The sequence below is a fragment of the Mustela nivalis genome, assembly GCF_964662115.1.
Source record: "Mustela nivalis genome assembly, chromosome: 8".
Taxonomy (NCBI): Eukaryota; Metazoa; Chordata; class Mammalia; order Carnivora; family Mustelidae; genus Mustela; species Mustela nivalis.
This window is the reverse complement of record NC_139027.1, coordinates 77,197,209-77,217,135: the sequence shown is the minus strand read 5'-3', so window position 1 is coordinate 77,217,135 and position 19,927 is coordinate 77,197,209. Positions and strand designations below refer to the sequence as shown.

Sequence of the window (19,927 nt, the reverse complement as noted above, 5' to 3'; positions counted from 1 at the left end):
TTCTGCCCAGCAAGGAAGGAAGTCTTTCAGCTAATAAACAGCTGTACCACAGGGAGTTTAGATTGTTCTTTTAAAAAGCAAAAAGAAAAACACAGTAGCAGCAGTATAGCAGTGACATTCGCAGATTTGATATTCGTAGTTTTGACCGGGAGCAACCCAGAAGGCACATGACTTGAAGTGATTTGTAATTTTTCTGAGCAGTAAGTCACTTAGCCTACTGAATATACCTAGCACACCTCCGCACATCTAAAATTCACCTCGGTTTTCTTCTGCATTCGCATGCCAGCTAACTTCTACAATGATAAAAACATGTTTCTTTGTGGGAAGCTTGCCTGAAAAGAAACCCAACTACAAATTCTATATAATAAGTGAAGATTAGGTAAACAGATGTAAGAAATTATTTGCAAATTTGAAAGGTCTTACATTTTTCTGGACTTGCCCACAAGAGTTGGCAGCATTCGGACGTGAAAATTAAGGCAGAATCATTGCTGACTTTTGGTAAGTGATGTCTTAGCATGTTTATCAGTCAGTTACCCCTCTCCGTAGCTCCTATAGAGCTATGATTAGACAGCCATAGACGGCCTTTTAGGAAGAGGCCCAGCGTCATGAAAGGGAAGCCAAACCTAAACTATAAAGATGATAAATGGGCAAATTATAAAGGTGATTTTTTTCTTCTTATTCGTAAAGCCCAAAAACATCATACTGTAATTCCCAGGAAGTAGCATTTATCATATTTTCAAAACTGCCTTCACAAAAGAGAAAAATGATGAAAGAGAATCTAGCCACTTGACTAAGCTGTGGGGTTCTTAGCAACTGACTGTCATGTCTCGTGTCTTACATGCTGTTCCAACCCCCACTACCCTGCCATGAAGTTCAAGGCAAGGCTGGTAGAGAAAACTAGGAAGTTGAAGAATTCTAGGTACTGCCTGACTTTCCCTTTGCTCATTCTGGAAGCAGTATAATACCAGACTGCCTGGGTTCAAATCATGCCTGTTTGAGCTGGGAAAGTGATTTAACCTCTCTGTACCACAGTTTCCTTGTCTGTAAAGTGAGGATAATAATAGTACCTACTTCATGAGATGACATGAATTAATGTATCTAGAATTCTTAGCACCTGGGAGAAAGTAAGCTGTTGTTGTTGCTGTAATTATTCTTACTGATGTGTTGTTAAGTTCATTTATTTATTTATTTAGATAGTCTCTACACCCGACATGGGGCTCGTACCCATGACCCTGAGATCAAGAGTCACATGCTCTTCCATCTGAGCCAGCCAGATGCCCCCCTTATTGCTGTTATTTTTGTTGTGATTGCAGAGAAGCTGTCAAACTGAGCCATTAAAGAAAAGGGGGGTGTGGTTTACAACTGTTGGTCTCCCAGAGAAAAATTGTTTTACCATGTGATCGGCTATAATTTGGGTCATTGAATATTGTTAATTACATTAACACTAGGGTCTTGGGACTAGAGAAAATGTTGTGGTTTCTCTGCTTCGTATGTGGAGCAGCCTATTAGCACCAGTGGAGGAGTGGCCAGGAGTTACCAGCCAGCCACAGCAATGTGCTTGCTTCAGTCTCTTTTATCTCCAGAGTATTGGCCCTCTCCTTCTCTCCTCTTCTTCAGGCTTAGATCACTCAGTCTGGAGCCTGAAACTCAGTAGGGTATTGATCTAGTGTCCCATTATCTCCCTCCTCCCTTTCCTGTCCTGTTTCACTATGGATTTTAACGTTAGCCTGTCTTCTAACTTTCTGTGTGACCATAGGCAAATTACTTTGACCTCAATTGCATAGTCTTTAAATGGAATAAAAATGTCTCTGCCCATTCAGAGGCAACCAGGGGTTTTATGGAAATGACAGATGTTACGCATTTTCAAATTCCTTGAAAAGGGGATTCTTTGACAGGACGAAGCTCATTGTAGAAAGGCTGTTTTCCCAAGGAAAATAGTCCTTACTCTGATACATAGGCTTTATAGCCTAGTAGCGCCAGAGTTGTTTTAATTCCAGCTCTGCCATCTAGCCTAATGGTTTTGAGTACCACTTTTTTATTTGCCCTCTTCTTTCAAATACTCCCAAGCACTAATCCACGTTATGGCTTTACAGCCAGTAAATTAAATTATATGAATTCTAAACACAGTGTTTTTGAGCTGTGTGAGTCTACAGCCTTTGAAACCACTAACTTAATTTTGTCCAACTCTTACTGAGTAACTCAAAAAGAGCCAAACTTTTTCCTTTTGAATTTGGTTTGAAAAATAATAATAAATTGTTCCCAGGCAGTGGTTCTGGGTGCCAAATTTTATCTAGGATCGAAATCTTCTGTCTGTACTGAATATTCCCCAAAGTAAAGGGTTAAGGAGTGTTAATGAAGAGATGATCTATGACAGCTTTTACCTTATCGCCAACCTTGTGGTCTCAGCTGTGTGACTTTGGGCAGATCATTTAATCTATCAGAGTTTTGATTCCTTGATCTGCAAATATATCTCCACAATAAATTTTCGAGAGAATTAAATGAAATCATCTTCATTGAGCACTTTGAGAGTATGCTTATCTGCATATAAAATCCTACCTCTTAAAAGAACAGATTTAAGTGGAAGAATATTTATTCTGACATACTGTCGTTGCTTAAAATAAGACTCCATAAGCTCATTCAAGGCACAGGCTCTGTTACCATCTTCCATAGTCGTCTTCCACAGTAAATGCTTAATGAAGAAAGCTGAGTATGCTTTTCTAAATTATTTTTTCAGATGCTTCAGAATGCTTCAATTTTGTCACATTCCTTGAAAGAGCCTTGATATTTTAGCAGATTTTTATCATTTAAGGGTATGTGTATGGGTGTGTTTAAAACAACCAGACTCAATGGAAGGGGGTGACCAAGCCGAGTATATAGGGTTGTTGGGTTTTCTCTGGTTCTTTTTATTGGAGGGGGGTATTGTTGTTTTAAAAATGTAAGAAAATTAATAATTTAAAAATTTAAAAATGTAAGAAAATTAATATTTTTCTTTGTTGCTTAGAAATTTATTTCTAAAGCTGTTCCTAAAATAGGATTTTAGAAATTTTTAGGGTAGTAATCACATCATTTCAATACATGATGTTTTCTGATTTTTATGTATCATACTCATTTCGATGTATATATATATACACTTTTGGGGTGTTTTTTTAAAAAATATTATTTATTTATTTATTTGACAGAGATAGAGATCACAGGTAGGCAGAGAGACAGGCAGAGAGAGGGAGGGAAGCAGGCTCCCCACTGAGCAGAGAGCCCAATGCGGGGCTCAATCCCAGGACCCCGAGATCCTGACCTGAGCTGAAGGCAGAAGCTTAACCCACTGAGCCGCCCAGATGCCCCTGGGTTTTTTAATTTTAGTTTTAATTATCATCACATAGTGTACCATAACCTAGCAAGTGGGTCTGAAATAGGAAAAACTACATAAAAATCAATACTACAGGGTGCCTGGGGAGTAACTGACTCTTGATTTTGGATCAAGTCATGACTCGGGGTCCTGGGATCCAGCCTTGTGTCAGGCCCCGCACTCAACAGTGGGTCTGTTTGAGGATTCTCTGACTCTGCCCCTCACCCTGCTCATGCTCGCTCTCTCTCTCTCTCTCTCTCTCTCCCAAATAAATGGATAAATCTTCTTTAAATCATTGCTGCTTACCCTTTGTGGCACTGCTTATTATTTCACTGATCTTAGATGTTTTGTGTGGTGCAAATATATAAGCACATTGTAAATGGCTTTTTTTTTTTTTTAATAAAGCCAATTCCCTATACTAAATTGCTAAAATAAAACAGCTTTCTAAGGGTATGTTCTCCTATGTACAACTAATACAGCATGCATGCTGTATCCAGTTTCTATGCATGTACACCAGATCTTTGAAAAAGAAGGAAACATTTAGTAAGTTATTCAGAAGTTAGAAGCAGGTCTGATGCTTATAAACCAAGTCTTTTGGAAGACAAACTGCATTTCTTAATCTATGACAGCTTCTTCCTTTCAATTCCTCTTGTTTTTGTTTTTGTTTTGTTTTGTTTTGTTTTGTTTTCCTGCTACTCATAAATGCAAGAGTGTGTTTAGATGCCAGGGGAGTCGGAGTACCTGGGTGGCTCAGTGGGTTAAAGCCTCTGCCTTTGGTTCAGGTCATGATCTCAGGATCCTGGGATCGAGCCCCGCATTGAGCTCTCTGCTCCTCAGAGAGCCTGCTTCCTCCTCTCTCTCTGCCTGCCTGTCTGCCTACTTGTAGTCTCTGTCAAATAAATAAATAAAATCTTTAAAAAAAAAATATATATATATATATATAGATGCCAGGTGTGTATTTAGATGCAGGAAGTGCTCAGATGCAGGAAGGGCTCCAAAGACCCTCCACGTGATACCACGCCAATGTGGGTAAAGATATCCCTGACTGCTGCCTGGATAGCTGCACCCCATTTAAAATTACACTCTCACATTAAAGTCTGTAAAGGCTTTCAGAACAATTCCTTTATCCTTTCTGAAAGGGTTGCGTTGTTAAAAGTTTATCTGCAGTTTTCAAAAGCCAGTTAGCTGTAAGTTCTTGTGAAAAATTGCTTGCTGTCAATTTCTGTGGTAGATTACATTCTCAGGAAAGCCATTTAAATATTGCCTTCACTGATCTACCAGCTTCTGCAATATGGTACATTGTTCCAAAATGTCCTTGCATTCTACATGGATTTACCAGTACTTGTAGATTTTGCACAAGCAAAGATTTTTTTTTAAGGATTTTGGCCCAGTTCAGTGTCTTGGTTTCACAAAGAGGTTAAAAGTTTGAAAAGATTCTTTGATGATTAAAGTGCAACTCACGTTGCTGCCCCTTTGCCTTGGCTGCTGAGACAGCAGATGTGGTAAAGCCGGCACTCTCTCTTTAAGTTGAACTAAATGTGCGCTGCTGTGTGTTCCTGTGTGTAAATTCAGCTCCCTGTAGGTGGTGTGAAAGGAGCAACGGGTCTCTCTTTTTTTGCCACATTGGGGAATTTATATTTAGTCTTTAATATTAAGACCTAGTAAATTTTAAAAATACATATTGAATCTGTGGTTTTGGTGTTAACAGATTATTATTAACTTTCATTTGTGTCCCACCACTTACTCTACACTCTCAGTTAAGAGGGCCGGGTTTCCTCGCTAGAGTACAAGCTCTCTTTTTAGATCATTGAGCATCTCCCTGAATTACAAATTATGACCTGCTTTGTCTGTACCTGCTTATTTATAAAATGACTGCTCTTGCATTGAATGTTTTGTTTATTGATATAATTACAACTGAGTAAAACTAATGGATAAAAGTAAGCCAGTATGAAAGTCTCTCTTGGAACTGTTGAGAATGGGTAGCCAGCCATAGGCACCTTGCCCTTACAGCATGGTTCTTTCTGCTGTGTGTTGGGCGCACCTCCCCCCGCCCAAGTACGTGCTAATAGTAAGTTGTTCTTAAAGTGATGGGCTTGCATTACTATGGTTCTTCTGTGCTCTGTGGGGCCCCACAGTACTTTAATGTAGAGAACCCGGTCCTGGGCTCCCATACTGAATAGGTATAGCTGAAGTCTTACAAAGCTTGAGAATTTCATATTCTTTGGAAAGGATCTTACAAAGACTTTCTCCGAAGGGGAAAAGCATTGCATTAGTAACAAGTTTCTGTAGAAAATATCAGAGATTTTAGGTTAAATAAGCATTCTGCTTGAAAAACAGGCATTATCTCTGCTGCAAGTTCTGTATTTTAACTTTGTGCAGATGTGCGCTAAAAGGACATGATGTGCTTATTTGTTGCATTTATGCTACTTTCGTACTTTAAGTAAGATGGATGAAATTACATATTAAATAAAAACAGAAGTTCAGGCCGCAGTCCTTAGCAAGCTGAAAAAGCCCTGCAGAGACAGTGGAGAAAATGATGCTATGACTTTAACAACGCATCGACTTTTGAGAGAATTGTCTACATAAACGCATTTATATAGTCATTTCTTTGTGGAATTTATCGGTATTAGCTGTCTCCTGTTTAAAACTAATCTGCCATTAAATCGTGTTGGTGAAATGTTGGCAGAAGTATTATGTTTTATATCTTAATCTAACATATCACTTATTTTGACGTGACTGCAGTTATAAACAAACACACACTGATGTGTATGGCATGAAACTATAGTCCGTGAAAATAGCTGTGCGGCCTTGGGCCAATTATTTAACTTCCCTGAACCTCAATTTTCCTTTTCTGTGTGATAGGACACCCAGCTTTTAGGATTCTTGTTAGGATTGAATGAACACCTCTGTCAAGCACTCGCCTAATGCCTAGCACTTACTTGTAGGTACTGGGTTCCAAGCTTAATAAAATGCAGTTTATTTTTATATGGTATTTTCGAGGCAGAAAGCATTTTATATTGAGTGTGATTTAACGTACCCAAGTCTAAAATGAAACTCTGTATTGCATGTTACTTATCAACCTTAATTCCAGGGCCAAAATTCAGAAAATGCAGCATAAATTTTTCTTAGGCTCTTTACAGATTGCATGTTTCTTGAGTGATTACCAGGTATAAAGCATTGTTTCCTGTCATTTACAGTTGAATATATTTGAAATCCAGGAAGGTAGAGGTTGATCTGAATTCTGTTCGCAGTTCATTTTATACATATTTTATGTATACATACATTTATACATAAATTCATTCATTTATAGTCCCACCCCACTTTGGTTTTTGCTATTTTCCTTTTTCTGTAAGCCCGTTGTAACTTGAAGAAAGTTTTCAAAATAAAGTAGCATTTGACTTTGTTCCATAGTCATTTAAAAATAGGGTTGATCAATATGAAGTGTTAGCTAGGAGCACAATTTGGTACTTTTTTATCGATTTCAGTTACCAGTGCCCTCAGGCTTCTGTATGTGAGAATGAAAATGATATATGAAATAGGCACCCGGGTTAAACAGACCAATTTTCTTCTTACATCTGCAACCACTATAAACAGAATTCTTTATATGGAAGTGACTTTGGTAGCAGTTAGTGTCTCTCTCTCTCTCTTTCTCTCTCACACACACACACACACACACACACACACACACACACACAACCTTAAGACTCCAAACAGCCTCTTGAACCAGTGTTTTTGTTACTGAGGCCAAGACTTACACAGTGATTTGGGAATTTTCTGCCATTTAGTTAACTTTCATTAATTATGAAATGCAGAGTTATAGATTTACAGCCCATGAATATGCTTTGGCATTTTAACAGTTGATTGTAAGCCAGAATCTTGAGGATTTGAAAGATATTCTGTTGAATAGCTAGTTGCAGACTGATCAAGCCAAGAGGATAAATACCAGGGCAGCCTGCTCAGCAGGGCATGCATTATTGAGAAAGTTGTGCACAGAAGTTGGCTGTGGCAGAAGTTGTCATGTGTCATCTGTCCTGTCAGAGCTTCAGCAGCTGTTCCCTGTCACCAGGGCCCTTATGTGCTACTGGTTGTCCAATAGCACTAACAGACACTGGCTGCCTCTCATGGACACACATACATTGTATGTCTTACTGGCCAACAATTTGAACGGAAGCTCATTTCTAAAAAGAGATATCAAGCACTAATTCTTTGGTCTTCTGTTAGACTACTAACCAAAATATATTCTCAAGAGAGTTAGTTGGGATTTTGGAGAATCTAGGTTTTTGACTAAATATATGGTTGGAAATGTAGGAAGATTGTCCATTTGAACCCAAAAGGGTGCCCTGAGTGAGAGATGAGAGTGCATTCTCCACCAGATGCCAGACGAGGACTGCATGATCATTGAAGAGGCTCTTCTGGTTGAACACAACTTAAAGACTGGAAATGAAAGCATTCCTTTTGTGATAATGTAGCCACCTGCCAAATGGGATACATCCCAGTTCTGATGACAGACAAGCCTCCAACAGTTTCCTTTTTCCCTTCTTGTGTGCCAGAGACATCCTTAGAGGAAAGGATTTGAGGGCATTAGTATCACTATCTGTCTGATTACTGTGTTGACATGTTTAAAGTGCCATTAATCATAGGAAATGGAACTTAATGATGTCAAAAAATACCCAGCCAAGAACTATCAAGAAAGTAAGCTACAGCCCAATATTCAGATGAAATTGAAGGGGGAAATGGCTTAACCCTTTCTTTTTTTTCCTTAATTAACTTATTACTGAATTCCAAAGCTAAGTAATTCAGAGGCAGCAAGCAAGGGAAATGGTAAACATTGCAAAGGGAAATGGAGAAAGACAGATATTTTTTACTTTGTGAATATTGCAGCAATAATTTATATAGTATATAAAAATAATACTCATCTCAAGATTATGTAATTAAGGTCTTACTTGCTTCCACACCTTCCATTTTTATAAGCAAGTTACTTTTTCTTTTTGATATCCCCTCCCATATTTTTCTTGTGGACTCTGAATACTTAATATACCTGATAAAGTTTAATCCACAGTGAAGCTTGACTGTCAATGGAATTTGAGAATTAGTAGGCTGACAGTATGCTTGCACAGGTAACTGTCATCATAGGTATTCAAAAGTAAAAAGCAGTGATATGGCACATGAATAACAGATTTTCATTTGTCAAAAAGCTGGCAGTGCTTACTGGATATTTTTCGGGACTTTGAAATCATCAGTTCAGTTTTTGCATCTTAGCTAATTTAAGTATTTGAATACTCCTAACTCAAATTTAGGAAACATGAGATAAACATAGGTATCCTTATTTAGAAAATATGTTTGATGCTAAACTCTAATGAACATTCCACTGTAAAGCATTTCTGATGTTGATTTTGAGAAGGTGCTTTTTTGGAAAAGAGCCCAAGAACCTAAGTCCGTCCCCCTCCTTTTTTTCTAAGACAGGTCATTCATTATGCCATGAGACACAGTAGATTTTTAATTAAGACTGATTGATCAGTTGATTGATGATATATGAATCTGAGATTAATGAATTTTAGGGTGACCTATATAGAGAGTTTGGAAAATAAGTAGTATTATTATTAATAAGTGCTGGGGTTTTTTTTGTCCCTGCAGGTTTTTGTCATTCATCAAAGGGACACTGCATGATATCGGAAAGCCTGAAATGGAACAAAAAATAAATTCATTCCTTGAAAAGGAAGGAATAGAGAAAATTGCAGAAAGTTTGCAAACAACAGTTCACACCTTACAAGTCATCATAGATGGTCTCAGCCAGCCTGAAAGCTTTGACTTTCGAACAGGTAAATAATTAAATTTGAATAATAGCACCTTTCATTTACAAATGCCACATTGTCTTCTGAGACCCTCACAACAAACCTCTGCTGCAGGCAAAACCGAAATTATTATCCATTTTATACATGCAGAAATTGAAGCATCGTGCCCTGTCTTCAAAGTCATTGCAGTTGGTTAGTATCCAGAGCCAATACAAGAAGCCAGGTTTCCCGACTCCTTGTCCCATGCTTATTTTCCATCACACTTGACTAAATGCCTCACACATTGGCTGTTGTGTTCACGGAGGCACACACTTTTCATAATCCTTTTGTAAGCTCTTCTTATTTTGTAGGAGCCGGAAGTCCAAGGTAAGGTATGCAGTTCATAAACTAAAAAGTGAATCTTCTTCCTAAATTGCAAATTTCGAAGTTCCTAGATTCTATGTCAGTGAACACATTCAACAAATAAGATACTATCTCTCTGTTGATTTTCCTTCTAATTAAAAGAGCTCTCAGCTTTCAGTGTAGGTAGATGATGAGGGAAGTGTAACAGACATAGTTGTTGAGAGCAATGGCCCAATAAAAAAGAACTTAAGGTATTAAGTGACCCATTTACTAAGGAAATTTAAATAGGAAGCTCTGAGTTTTAAATGAATCTGCACTTGTCTCAGTCTCACAGTCAGTTTTAGGATACCATGTTTAGGCTGAGTTAGGCTCTGTTAAGTGGGTTAGGCATGCTTCTTTGTGAAAAGATTTAAAGGAGTTTAAAAATACACCCAGTAAGGGACGCTTGGCTAGCTTAGTCAACTTTTCATCTCTGGGTTGTAAATTCGAGCCCCACAATGGGCCTAGAGATTACTAAAAAATAAATAAACTTAAAAACACACACACACACACACACACACAAATACCCAGTAAGTTCATTATATTATTCTATCAGCTTTTCTGTAAGTCAGAAATTTTTTTTTTAAGTTGGAAAAAAATGTGTAATAAGATCTATGACAAAAATGTGGGAACAGGAGCCTCTAGGATGGTCCACCCAAAATGGATGTTTCAGTAGACAAGTCCATCTCTGTTTAGGGTCCTGATGCCCTTGTGTGTGAATTCCCTGGGTATCGTTTAGCAATGATTCTCAAACAGGGTGGGCTATAAGTCTGGTATGCCTAGGACACCATTAGAAGATGAGTGAGTATGCTCTCTCTAGCTGCAGGCCTCCTGTACTGGGTTTCCTTGATCATTTTTCTGTCTTGGTGTTGATTGCTCTGTTATCCCGGTTACAATGCAGACTCAGAGCGAAAATCAACATTCAGATTATACGGTTCAATTAAACAACCAACTGCTAAGTAGAGGTCCTCACCTTGTCATGCCCTTAGTGAGCAGAAACACAGATGCACCTGGGCTCTGGACCGAGCTTACCAGTTACTGCAGTGTTTATCATTGTGACAAGTGAAATTTCAAATAAGTCTCTTTAAACTCACTTTGGAATTGACCTTTGCCCTAGTTTAAGTCACAATTTTCAAAATTGGACTGTCTGAAAGCTTTTATTTTAATACTAAAACTATCCCTAAGGGGGAAGGCAAACAGTCATATTTTTGAAGAGGCAGATAGTATTTTGGATGTTTCTTAATTACTATTTATAAATGTTACATCTTTCCTTTTCTTCATTTTCTCAAAAGTATTTCCTTCCTTGATGCCTCTTTCTTTCACTGAACTCATCCTGTCTTCTGACAAAATTGATTCTATTTTATTAGCACTCTGGTTGCCTATTAGTTTCTATATTTGAATTCATCAGAAGCAGCCTAGTGACAGCTGACTGATTATGTAGCCTTGGCAATCAAAGTGTTAAAGTTTGCCTGGTACATGGAGGATTTTCTGATTTCTCAGTGGCCCAGGCTGTCTTCAGGAACATGTTAAGTAGTTCCTGACTCTGATTTTCCATGCAAAATTAAACTAAGCAGCTGATCAGGAACCCTTTGGGAATCTGTAGCACCTGGACCTCTATAAGAGAAAAGAATTTCCAAGCATAAAAACAATGCCTGTGAGACCTCAGGGACCATCTACCTCCGCCCTGATCAATGACTTAGTTTCACCTTGCTTTGACACAGTGTCTGCCTAATGTAATATTACAACAGGTTTTTTGCTTTTGGAATCTACTACTTTGGTGTCAGGAAAAATTGTACAGAATCAATTCCAGTTTTTGCGTGTTCCTTTTTTTATGAGGAAAATGAGATTTGAGATTTAAAAAGGGTTTGTTTGTTTGTTTGTTTGTTTGTTTTATGGGAAAAGGGTGAATTTGGCGGGGGGGCTTGATTTCAGAATAGGTGGACTGGGGGAGGGGAACCAAGAGGTAGCCAGTTGTTAATACAACTGTAAAGGATAGCTTTAACAAGTAATCAGGATCAAGCCAACAGCTGTGGAGGAAAAGGAAGTGGGATGGGTGGAGGGAAAATGAGGCCTTAGTAAAAGGAGATCCAAGCATAGAATGTTCTTTGTTATTAGAATCAACATTCAGTAATCCTAGGAAAGGGGGCCAAGAAGAGCATGGGAAAATGGAATCCATAGATAACCCAAAAGCCCCATTTAGACTGTTAGTACTACCCTTCTCCCTCATAAAACTTTTTTTTTTTAAGATTTTATTTATTTATTTGACAGAGATCACAAGTAGGCAGAGAGGCAGGCAGAGAGAGGAAGGGAAACAGGCTCCCCACTGAGCAGAGAGCCCGATGTGGGGCTCTATCCCAGGACCCTGGGATCATGACCTGAGCCGAAGGCAGAGGCTTTAACCCACTGAACCACCCTTGGCGCCCCTCATAAAACTTTTGTTGTTATTTTTGTTTTGTTTTTACTAGAGCCATGATTCCTTGGTATGCTTTATACCCACTTTGAGGCGGGGGGAAGCTGGTGTTTGAACAGGGAAATGTACACTGTGGCCAATAAGAAAATAGGATTGTAAGGAACTTGAGAGCAGGGATCTGTGTGTCTTCATCTTTGTATCTCTAGCACCAGTGGATTGCCCGTATAGGAGATCATCAGGAGCTAATAAATGTTTAATGAATTAAACTGAAAAAGGAGAAAGAAAATTAGGAACTGGCTGATCTGGGTTTCTGAGCCGTAGATAATCAAGAATGTATTAAGTTTTGATTGGCCATGTATATTCAAAATGGATAGAAATTGATTCCTGAATTCCAAATTCATGGGGGGAAATGGAAGAGAACATTTAAATTTCATCTACATTTGACTAAATGTTGATGTACTTTCTGCCACCTTTAAACAGTTTAAGAATTCAGGTACTAGAAGAAAAAAATCCCAATTTTCTGTCTTTGAAGGTCTTAACTATCTCATTGTTTGTGATTTGGCTTTATATATTCATTGAGCAATGATATTTTCTCATCACCTCCTCATAAATAGGAAAATAAGACTCTTGGCTTCTCAATCCTTATGTATAGTGCTAATGTTTGCATGCTAATGAGATAGCATTTGAGGAGAAGAAAGTGAGTAAATTTTCTCATATTGTTCCTACCAGGTGAATGCTGCTTCTCCAATTAAGATGCATTTTCTCTGAAGGCAAGCCTGGATTTCAACTCCTTTTATGTCCCCTCTCAATGCTGACTAGTGGTCTGAGCATATTTACCAATGTATATTGTGTCTAGGAAGTATAGTACCTACTATTTACACTGCCTTTTTTTCCCCCTTTTGTTACAGATTTTGATAAACCTGATTTCAAGAGAAGCATAGTCTGCTTGGAAGACCTGCAGGTTGGGACAGTTCTCACAGGCAAAGTCGAGAATGCTACTCTGTTTGGAATTTTTGTAGATATAGGAGTGGGGAGATCAGGGCTGATTCCCATACGCAATGTAACAGAAGCAAAACTTTCTAAAACAAAGAAGAGAAGGAGTCTTGGACTGGGCCCTGGAGAAAGAGTGGAAGTCCAAGTACTCAACATTGACATCCCCCGATCGAGGATTACTCTGGACCTCATTCGGGTGTTATGAGTGTCGCACTAAAGCTCAAACACTGATTTTATTTTCTCATTTCTAGAGATGGGCAAGAATAGGTCAAGTGTTTGTGACTTCTAGGTAGCAGATGAGAAAGGATTCACTCAATATCAGAAGTATATTTCAAACACTTTCCTTACTTTTCCTTCTGAACAAGTAGGAAACTAACAGCTCGATTTCTTTTCCCCTTAAAGAAAATAACTAATAGACATCCTCATGTGGTTTTATTTAGTAATGATTTTCTGACCCAAATTTTATTTTTTGTACTTCTTCTTTGACTCCTTTTGCATTTTGTATAACAGATTGTCGTTTGATTTCTACTTGCCAGCTTGCCTTGCTGGACTTGTATGGAATTGTTTTCTTGATTTGAATTGTACAATGTTTCTTGATGTAGGGCAGGCAGTGGTTAGCCCTCCCTTTTTACAGATTTTTTTAATCAGGACTTTTGGACTTGATTCATGATTTTCTCTTGACAGCAAATAAAAAAGATGCCAATTAGATAGGTCCTGATGTGTTTGTAAACATCAAGTGAATGGTGCAGAACATTTCCAAGAAGTATATATATGTTGATCCCTACAATAAAGTTCTGTGGATAGTGACCTTGTTTTTGTTATGTTGATTCAGTGAATGACCGAGGATTAAAGATGTGGCACATATTCATGCAAATTTCATCTAAGCCAACTGTGCCTTTGGGCAAGAGGGAAGCCTCTGGAAACTTGAAGAATGGCATTCAGTTTGACTTAGCACAGAAGGCATTTTCTTTCTTAAGCATTAGGACTAAACTTCAAATGGAGAAGGAAATGGCCTTCCTAAAGATTGACTGTAGATCAGGTATGAAGGGGCTAGAAAAACAAGTATATAAAGTGACTCTTAACTCTGTTTTTATTCAATGAAGATGGTAAGTATTAGCATGACCATTCAGGGTCAAAACTATTTAAATAGAGCCCACACTGGACTGGGTCTTGTCCATTCTAGCTGCTCTGGCTAATTGGCTTAATGGAATCAATTGCATGACTAAATGAGTACCTGGTTTTCTCCATGTGTAATGAGTGGAAGATGCTTACTAAAGAGGGTGATCAGTCCTGCTTTTTAGCCTGGGACAATCCTAGTAAACACTCACTGTCCTGGTATTGTACTTCTTTTTATTCCCCAACTGCCCCATTGTTCATAATAAATCATATGATCATCTTAGTAGTATAGTCTCTTGCAGAGTGGTAAATTGGACTGTGTTTATTGGCAGTTCTGCCTGGTAGTTTGCTAATCTCAAAATATTGAATCTTCGAACTGTTTGTACATAGATGTTTTTAATATAGTAGCTCCCTTAAGAGTTGTGTAACTCAAGGCTTGTTTTCCTGACAGTTTCATTTCTGAAATGCTTTCCTTTCTTTCTTACTAGTCTTCAAGTGACAATGGAGTTGAACTTCCTACTCCTTCCAGTGTTCTTCCTGGTTCATAATATGTAGATCAGTGATGAGTACTATGTACCCAGAGAGTTTTATTCTGAATCTTGCAATGTAATTTCAAACAAATGCTTTTTTTTTTTTTAATTGAGGCATAATTGGCATGTAACTTTATATTAGTTTCAGGTATACAATATGATTCAGTATTTGTATGTATCTCAAAATAATTACCATAATAAATCTAGTTAACATCTATCACCATATGTAGTCAAACAAATGCTCTTTGGGAAGAGGCCTTCTTCTTGGCCACTTTGAACACCTGAACCAGAGCAGTGGAAGCAGCTCCGTTGACCTGGTAGTAAGCCCTTGTAGACACAAGGAGAATGTGATACTGCAGTAGGTTGTATGCTTTGTCCTCTCTAGCCCAAACATGGTGGAAGCTCTATAAGGTCTAGCCTGGGCAAAGTGGGGCATGTCTCATTCGTCTTGTACCCCTAGAATGTAGCATGGCACTTGGTGGTCAGTATGTTCAATTAATCCCAGTCCCTATCCTACCGATAATCCACAGTGTGCTTTTGATCTAATAGCCTTTACTTCTCTGGGCCTCCTTTTCCCAAGTTTAAAATGGGGATGACGGTATTAAAGCATTTATTCTCCCAGAATTTACTGGTGGCCTCCTGAGTGCCAGGCATGGTACTGACCATACAATTATGATGGAAAAATAGACATCATCCTTACTATTATGGAACTTAGAGTCTGCTGAGGAAAAAAGAATCATTAGCCAAGAAATCACATACAAATATAAAATTACAAGCAGGATGAGCAATATAATGGTGACAGCATGTAGTAGATAGGTTTACGTAGTCAGAAATGTCAGAAAATGTTTCAGTGGGGTTTGCCTGAAATGTGAAAGATAACCAGAAGTTAACTAGGACAGATATCTTGTTGACCTTATAAGAGTTGTTTTTGATGAATGGTTGGGGTTGAGAGCCTGTTTGGAGTAGGTTTAAAAGAAAGTGGAAGGAGTTAAATTAGGGATAGTGAATATAGACAATTTGTTCAGAAGCTTGGCTGTTAAGCAATAAGAGAAATAGTACAGTGGTTAGAAGGGGAGAATGAAGTCCAGAGAGAGTTCTTATATTTTTTAAGAAGAAATAATAATATATACAAATAGAAATGAGCTAGTAAAACTGGAAAATTTGAGACAGGAGACAGCGAAGAGTCACTGGAATGATATCCTTGAGTGAATGAGTTTAGGCAGAATCTGGTGCACAGTGGCTAGTCTGAGATAGAAATACAAACAGTCTGTCTGTGTCAACAAGAGAAGATTGTATGGGCCCAGATGTAGGTAGGAGGATGTGATGGGAGCTCATTGAGGGTCTCTTCGGGTCGCTTCTATTTTTCTCATTGAAATAAAAAGGAAGGTCATCATAGGAGCCTAAAGATCTAGAGTAAAGGAAGTTGGAGGTAAGAGAAGAAAGAAAAAGGAAAGGAAAGGATAAAAGAGTGAAAAGCCTTGGGAAAGAGAATATGACTTCCAGGCAGTGTTAAATGTTCCACTGAGGGGTAAGGGTCAGTCAAGCATAGGATCAGTGCACTTGCTTATATATTCTTCTTCCACCATGGCAGCTGGGTGGGCACAGTTGGAAGGGTGAGTCTAATCAGGTTTGGGGGTTTGCCAAGCAAGTAAAATGGACAAAAAGGCAAGCAGTTGAGGGCATGTAGACAAAGAAATTGTTGACCATGGAATTTAAACTCCATAAGAAGAAAAGCAAGAGTATAAGGGGAGTATGAGAGGCAGTGAAAAAGTACAGGACTAATGATTGTAGGTCCTGATGGAGGAATGTTAGAGTGGGGATAACAGAGGACACAGTGGGTGAAAGTGGACGTCAGCAGTGGGATGCTTAACTCTGAAATGACAGGTTTGGGTGTGCAGTGCTGGGGAATTAGAAAGAGTAGGGAATGATCATGGGAATAAGTAGCAGAGGTGGGCCAAGATAAGATCATTAGAAAAGAGGAAGACAAGGAACTGAACCTTCAGGAATGATTATGTGGGTAAAGATTTTAGGAGGCTGTCACGGTAATGCAGGCATAAAATAATGGTGACTAGGATAAGAATGTTACTGGTAGAAATGGATGAAATGGGGTGGGATACTGGATGTATTTGGAAGATGAAGGCAGAGCCAAATAGGATTTCCTGGTGTATTGGATAGAAGATGTGAGATAGACAGGGGTCTAGGATGGAAGGGGTCTAGAAGGATGAAATTGTTATCTACTGAGATGGAGAAGACTGTCTTGGACGGTTTTGGTGAAGGACTTGATTTAGAACCAGTTAAATTTGAGATCCTCATTAGATATCTAAGTGGAGATGCCAAATAGGCTCTTTCAGCATAAAGTTCCGGAGAGAGGGCTGGGCCGGAAGTGTCGGTAGTCAGCAGCACAAAACTACCCACAGCCACAAGGCTGAATAAGATTACCAAGGTGTATAAATTCTTTGAACATCTCCTGAAGGGCAGGAATCTCTTACGGCAGGGCCTACCCAGGTGCCTATTCAGAATCCTCCCCTCCTTTCTACTAGAAGAATTCTGATCTGAGGAGAGCATAATATGACTAATGGACATGGCTGTGGCCGTGTGGTGTGGTCTTGGCCAGTGAGTGTAAGTAAAAAATCAGGGGATGCAATTTTAGAAAGACTAGAAACACTGGGGACTTCAGGCCGAGATATCACACTTTCTTTATCCTTTGCCCTTGCCCTCCTTCCTGCTCAGAATGTGGACAGAATGCTGGAGGTGTTGGGGGTCAGACAGTGACAGACATTGAATAGTGACTGCTGGACTGAAAGATAGAAAGTTCCTGAATTCGTCTTGGCATTGTAGAGTCACACAACAGCCCTGAATTGCCTACTCTGGACTTAACATTAGGCAAGAAAAACGAAAGCTTTACTCATTGAAGGTGTTGAGGGGGCAGAGGGGGATTTACAGTAAGGTGTGTTCCCTAATATGCATTTGTGTGGTGCCTTACTAAAGCCCCTGTACGTAGGAAAATATCTAGCCTGTAATGGGTACTCAACAAATGTTGATTCGATGAGTAAATATTAAAGAGTTCAACAAGAATGGTTGAATATAGAATGTTCCCCAAATGCAGTTTTCCTTAATCATGTTAGTATGATGGAATGAATGATTCCCATTTATTATAACAACACACAATAAAATATCTAGAAATAAACAAACAATTTATAGGATAAATAAGAAGAAAATTCATGAAACTCTACTACTGAATATAAAATAAAAACAGAAAACATTAAGGTATGCCATGTTCCTGATTGGAAGACAGGGTATTGTAAAAAGATCAGTCTTCCAAAAATTATTATATGTCTAATTTGAATATAATTCTAATCATTCTAATCAACTTTGCTTTTATTTGTATGTTTATTTACACAAATTAAAAATTAAACTTATTTGGAAGGATAATGTGAAAAAAGTCAAAACATACCTTAAAAGAAGAATATGAGGGAATAGTAAATATGAGGGAATTTGTCCTTCCAGATATTAAAGTACAGTCAAAAGCTGCTATAATTTAAACAGTATGGTACTAATACAGGAAGAGACCAACAGAAGGGAGGAATAAACAGAATTCAAAATCAGTGGGGGTTTAATGTACATTAAAAGTGGCATTTCATAGTGGGGCAAAATCATATTACCATGCTACACAAAAGAATACATTCCAGATGCGTTTAAACATAAGTAAAATGTTCAAAGAACTGCAAGCAAACATAGAAGAGCTTTACAAAGTGATTGAACAGCCATGGTTGCAGAATGTAAGAAAAAATAGAACAGTGGGCCTGTCGCCCTCAAAGTTCCATTCAGAAGACATTTTTTGGATGCCCAGCATGAGACCCTGTGCCAGGAGCTGGGACAAAAGATGAATATGATATCTTCTGAGGATGTCTGCAGCCACAGGGAGTGGAATTTAAGCTGTAACACAGCATATTTTATGTTAAATCTCATGGGCATTTTGGAGTTAAACCCAGCTGCTATCTACTTCAGAATATGGTATCTTCCCAAATCATTTGAAGCCACAGGACCCTTTGGAATACCTGCTTTTGTATTAATGGAATGCCCATGTTGAGGTGTCTATACATCTGACCCTGACCTCGGAGTTAGCACTTGATCTAAAATTGGAGATGGAAAGAAGAGACAGAACGGAAAAAACAAAAATAGGTATTTAGTCAGTCTTTTCATTTTGGCTTCCTGCCCGAAATCAGTCATAATGAGTTGGATTTAAATAACAGATCATGGAGAACTTCAGAATGACTGGGCTCATTGCCAGAGCAGTCTGTTCCACAGGAAGAAAGATATAGAATTCTTCCCACTCACTCATTTTATATGGTGAAGATGATTCTGTGCGTGGAGGCTGCGTTTATTATTTAGAGGGAGAGTAGGATAAGCAGACTCTCATCCTGCCAGCACCAAAAATTACCTTTTTAGTAATTAAACCTTTCCCCCAGAAAAGATTCGCTAGTCTCTTGCGTCATATCAAGAATCTAAATAAGGATTATAATACCACCACCACCCCAGTATTTTTAAGGAGAAAAGTCTAGTCCAAGAAGAACGGAAATAAATTAATAATCTAAATATTACAGGGAAACCTCTCGGAGACCAGAAAATTTGTCACAGCTATATAGCCCATCTCATATGACAGGTCAATCCTAGCAGAAAGATCTGAAGTTAAAGATGCAGTGTTGAAGGGAGAAATGGGGTGACGGAAGGAAAGCAGTGGAATAGCCCAGTGTTATTTTGTCTCAAGTTTTGAGAGTCTTGTTTTATCTAAGTAATGAGGACAAATATAAGTCTCCAGATTTGTTGTAGAGTTTTGTAAAAGCAGTCAAGTAGCAGGTGGACAAAAGCCTTACAAAAAATGCCTTACAAAAGCTTAAAAGCTTCTCGCTTCTGAGGAACTTTCCACCTCCTTATAGCCAGGCCCATGGTAACTAGGGGGGTTTTCTGCAAGGGAGCAACTCTCCTTTGGATGTCTTTCTCTAGTCCCAGTGGTGGTTCTTTGATCATTTAACATTTGCCCACCTGTTTCCCAAGTTTGAGTCTCTTGACAATGAAGAAGAAAGTGACACCAATGAAAGTCAAACCTAAAGTTTGTTCAAGTTCTTTTTTCACAAGGTTAAAATAATTCCATGAAGCTAAAACTCAATATGCCAGTTGAGTCAAATTTGATATAATTTGCTGCTTGGGTAACCCAAGCAGAGTACTGAATTTCGAGTAAACCAATAACCTCACTTGGCCTGTAGTGGCATCCTCAAGGAACATCTGAAGGTATTTTCTTTTAGCTTTATTTTTATTATTTTTCCCAAGTGAAAAACTAATACAAATATTGTAAAAAGTACAA

At 38.5% G+C, this 19,927-nt stretch overlaps 1 protein-coding gene across 2 annotated transcripts in view; it reads left to right on the top strand.

The window, feature by feature from the left end:
• The window catches only part of SRBD1 (S1 RNA binding domain 1), a 199,079-nt gene extending 185,353 nt beyond the window's left edge, over positions 1-13,726 (top strand). For both annotated transcript variants that reach the window (XM_082746976.1, XM_082746975.1), the window contains exons 20-21: positions 8,978-9,162; positions 12,835-13,726. In XM_082746976.1, the coding sequence (XP_082603102.1) occupies positions 8,978-9,162; positions 12,835-13,124 (475 nt within the window). In that variant the 3' untranslated portion in view covers positions 13,125-13,726. The remainder of the gene's footprint in view (positions 1-8,977; positions 9,163-12,834) is intronic.
• The last annotated feature ends 6,201 nt before the right edge of the window (positions 13,727-19,927 follow it).